Genomic DNA, 5,107 nt, shown 5'->3' on the forward strand with positions numbered 1-5,107 from the left:
TTACAATCGTTTGACAAACTGATATTTATCGCTGGAGAGATTTCCAAATTTGCGTATTAGCTCCGGTGTGTCATGGACAACCTTTAACCTTTACTGAATGTAAATAATACAAATCTATATCGTACTGTATTATATAGTATGGTTTTAGTAAAAGAAAACTGGCTGTTGGTATGAAGATTGTAACCGTGGATCTATGATCATTATATTTCAGATAATACGGACGACAAAGACGAAGACGATGATGATAATATTAATTATATACAGAAGTGTATTCGTGAGTTAGTTACTATATTGATTCTACGGAGTATAGTGATACTTGTATTTTTCTTCTTGCAATTTTAGTTGACATGAATCACCAGGTGCCGGAATACTACCACGCTGTATCAGAGCTTTTAGTAAACATCATGGATGATGTCGGCTACTCAAGTGAAGACAGAGAAAGGAAGGTCAGAGTTGCCATTGAGTTTGAAGTCTTCGGGCAAATGCCCGCGTGTTTTAAAAATACTTCAGAAAGAGTGTACATATTAGGCAGTAGAGGTGAAGGTTCCACTGGACCTGGACTAAATTCAGATATAGACGTTCTGTTTTCAGCGCACTCCAACAGTTTAATCACTGATCCAGCTAACAATCAGCCTGACATATACAATTTTCTTATGGTGAAGGATAACTTTACCCATCCTGGTTACGTAAAATTACAGATGATGTTAGCACCACCAGGTTGCGCGCCAGTTCCAATATACCATCAACGTCTCGGTACCCTTATCGCTCTTGATACATCAAATAGATCTGTATTGTCAAACTCATTTTGTTCTCTAATCCTATTACGTAACAGGCTTCGTCGTACAATCACAGGAGAAAGTGGTACTATTTCTGGCCCAGCAATACACATTGCTCTAAATGGCGAACAGTACACCAGGGACCTGGTGAGTGCTGTAAGATACTCACGATGGCCTCAAGAGGGATACGAATGGTTCCAGCGTCGCAGGTTACACGCATGGCCTACACCTACACAGATAAAGAATGCCTGGGAATATGGATGTTTTGCCACACCCGTTGGACACCCACACAGCCACGAACAACATCTGGAGTGGAGATTATCCTTTTCAATAGCTGAAAGGGACCTGGTGAGGTCTTTTGAAGACGCAGTGATGAAAGTCTACATATTGCTAAAAATGATTAGGAAAACATATATTGCACCTGTTGTAGGGGATGCATTTTCAAGCTACCATTGCAAAGTTTGTATGTTGTGGATGAGAGAAAGAACACCACGTGAGCTGTGGAATAATGGAAATATTCTTTACTGTCTCATTCTCTGTGTAAGACAACTCTATGATTGGGCAACTGCAGGGTGTTGTCCTGACTACTTCATCGTCACCAATAATATCTATGACCGAAACATCGTTGGAGCAGTACGAGATAATTTAGTCCAGATACTCCGATATCTTCTCTCATCTGATTGTAGTGTTTTACTTGGGATAAAATGCTGTTATTTGGGTCAGCTTATGATAGATAGGATGAGTGGACTGGGCATGCACTATATGTTAACTATAGTACCTGTCTATTCTGAGATAGACATGGACTACAGACTAATCATGGAGGGAGCACGTCGTTGTATGTACGCTTTACATCAGAATGTTCTACCGTATTATACAGCTTTGCTTTACTGTCTAGAAAGAGTCATGTTTGCTTGTAAGCAATTGTCCTACATAATGCAATATCCTCTAAAGCATGTGATAATGGTGTTGTGTACGCAGCTAGGATTTCATATTGCCACAGTGTGCAAGGAAAATTCAAGTTTTATATCCAGTGAGCAAGCAGACTATCTTGTGGCTTTGGCATCAAGTTTTCTTTCATTTGGTATCAACAGCGATGTTACATCAGTAAGACTCAAACTATGTGGATTGGGAATAGAGCTTGGGAATTACGATTTGACAGAGGTATGTCTTCAGCGTATTAGTGACAACTGGATGAGGTATATGTACTCAGTTACGATGGATTTGAAACATCCCGTCAGTGAAATTTTCTTCGGTAATATAATGTCGTATTTTGAAAAACTCTTAACGAAGAAATACAGTACTAAAGAACTAATGCAGACTCAAGTATCTTTTAACGTGGTGTATATGCCGTCAGAGATTTCAATAACTCCTAAACCACTGAGAATGGAGATGTTCAGGTCGGTTGGAACACCTCCATTGTCGAGGGATGAGATGTTGCATTCCTGGTACGACTGGTGCGTGGTTGATTCACTTATGTGTCTCCATCTTTTTCAGTACATCAATTTCAGCAGACAAAGGAAGAACATACACAAACAAGTTGCCATGGACAACATGATTCACGTAGTTATGACGGAGCCAAACATCTGTCATAGGGATACGGTATTCAACATTCTGGGTTATTCCTTTATGCAGGAAAATAAACCTATCAATGCATTTTTATGCTTTACCCAATCCTTGAAAATCAGTCCTCATCACAACTCTGCAAAGTTCTACTTGGGACTACTGTTTAAGAGGGTTCTTGTGACTCACAGAAGGCACGTACCGTATTGAAGTAAAACAATTATAATTGTCAGTTAAAATAATATTATGTAACATGACAAAAAGTTTTATTTCATAAGCAATATTTCATTTCTGTACAGATATGTTTTCTTGTCGCTGAAAAAATCAATTACATCCATATGATTATAATATGGATTTATATTGTGTGAAATGCAGGGCGCGTACCCCCACAGGTGATATAACAACTATTACAACAAAAAATATCAGGTCAGCAGTTACAGGTAAGTGTAGACAATGTGGTACAAAAAGTGTATGTTTATTCCCGCCGACAAGTCGGTTTAAAATAAAGAAGCGAGGAGGTGATATTGCCGCCCAGTTAGCCAAACTACCAGGCACACCATGGACTAAGTACCCAGGAAAACAACACCTCCCAGGATATAATTAATGTGGTCCTGGAACTCGACTTGATAGCCAAGATTAACTCATGATGTAGCTTATAAAGTAAAGATCTGCAAAACAGACACATAGCAGATATAAAATTAATTCACGCGCTAAATTCCATTAAAAAAAATCTTTCAAAGAATCATTAGCTAACTGGTTGGTGAGATCTGCAAAGAAGGGTAAGCTTGTATTGGGAAACGGTAATTAATCAACCGATTATTATCATAATGAAGTCGATTTATTATTCCCCAAGAGGATACTGGAAAAGTAGGTCAGCGATTAGTAAACTCCATTCGGCGGCAGTTGTCAAACGTTATACTGCTGAAAAATGGTTATCCCCACAGGCAATATGACAAATTTATCTACCACCGCCTAAAACAATACAGTACTCGCATTTTGATGTCAGCGTCCCTAATGAAGTTCATCAGGCTGATACTTTATTTTTACCACACGATACTAGACGTCGAGTAATTTACAAATACGCGTTAGCTGTCGTTGATGTTGCAAGTAGATATTAAGAAGCAAAGCCGTTATCAACAAGAACATCTGTTGAAGTAGCTTCTGTGTTTAAACGAATTTATCAACGAGGACTAGGACCACAAGATGGTCTACAATGACCACAGCTGTTACAGGTTGATCCTTGCAAATAATTTCAGGGCGCAATATCATCGCTGATGAAGCAACATAAAGTCAAAATACGACGAGGACATACTGCAATTCACCGCAATCTGGCGATCGTTGAACGATTTAATCGAACACTTGCTGAGCGGTTATTTGGATATCATTGCGCGAAGGAAATAATTTAAGATGCAAGATCTCGCGAACTGGGTTGCAAGATTACCAACTGTGATAGCTGCGTTAAATAATAAAATTGCTCAATGCTGGGTACTGCCACTGTAAGATATTTATATGAACCTGGTGAACTTGAAGGTGGGAAAAAAGAGCGACTGATCCTATTTTGAGTATTACGACACACAAGATTCAACTGTTCCTCAATGTGGATTTACACGTGAATAATTACAAGTGATTCCTGAAGATACACAATTACAATCACTTAACTAGCGCCGTTACGTCGATTACACTCGAGACAGGTCAACATTCGTATTTCACGTGTATGACCGTTACTACTGTCTTTTCTATCTACAGTAAATTGTCTTGGATTATTACTCGAGTACTGCCATAACATTACACAATTACAGCGTGCACAGTGATTATTCTGTTGCTGCTTCAGCGCGTTGATAAATTCAACATCTAGATCAAAGTCGCGCTTTTTTTCCTTCATTTTGTTTGTAACCAGCTAATGTTTTTCTTACTATATCGCTGTCAATAACATCATTGATGGTTTCTGTAACGTTTACAAGAATTCACCGCAGTTGAGATATTCTTCTGACTCGAGAAACTGCGAGATAAAATAAATTTGACCATTCGACACGATCATCAACAATCCAAACTCGAGTATCAGATGCGGTAAACCCCTGAGATGAGTGAATTGTCATTGCGTATCCTAACGTCCACGGGGATTTATCCGCGCGCAATGCATCCTCAACAACACTGACATCAACTGCGACAACTTCATTTAGTACGAGATTTTGTTTCATTGACTGTCCTGGTATATCAACGTCGATATTCCGTCGTCGTGTATAGCTGGTTCATAACAGTGGCACATGTAGCGCTGAAATTTCTTCTTTATGCGCTTCAAACAACCTCTGTTGAAGTGTATCACGAATTATCTTTCTTCTTGCCACTATCAAATCGGATGGATTTCACGTTTGCAGAAAGTCGTTCATTGAAGTTTCTGAAATTATTTGACACATTATTTCAAACTGAATTTTATTCGGTTGTAGTCTGATTAATTTTTAAATTCTCTTAATTCTGCATCAAGAGATCTATAATCATCAGTTATCTCCGAGTAATAATCTACAACATTCTTTAGCCAATCATGTGGAGATGGTCCAACAAACGGTGGTGGTCGACCGTGATCACCGCACATTATCACAGCTGTATTTTTCAATAACAGCCAATCGAGAAACATTTTTAATATATCTTTAGATACTGTGCACACTTCATCCTAAATAAAAAAGAAATTGGAATATATTTCGCTTCCATTCAGTCAGGAGTCCATGTGTCGCCTTTGTATCTAAAAAAGCAGCGATAGGTACCGATTGCACTCA

The 5,107-nt window shown here is 38.7% G+C and overlaps 1 protein-coding gene across 1 annotated transcript; it reads left to right on the plus strand.

Moving 5' to 3' along the window:
• The first annotated feature begins 399 nt into the window (after nt 1-399).
• LOC149799373 (uncharacterized) lies at nt 400-2,894 on the plus strand. Its single transcript, XM_089957063.1, has one exon. The coding sequence runs from the start codon at nt 405-407 to the stop codon at nt 2,544-2,546; it is 2,142 nt and encodes a 713-aa protein (XP_089813189.1). The 5' UTR covers nt 400-404; the 3' UTR covers nt 2,547-2,894.
• The last annotated feature ends 2,213 nt before the right edge of the window (nt 2,895-5,107 follow it).

Source organism: Sinohyriopsis cumingii, chromosome 5 (assembly GCF_028554795.1).
Source record: "Sinohyriopsis cumingii isolate HCF-2022 chromosome 5, ASM2855479v2, whole genome shotgun sequence".
Classification (NCBI taxonomy): Eukaryota; Metazoa; Mollusca; class Bivalvia; order Unionida; family Unionidae; genus Sinohyriopsis; species Sinohyriopsis cumingii.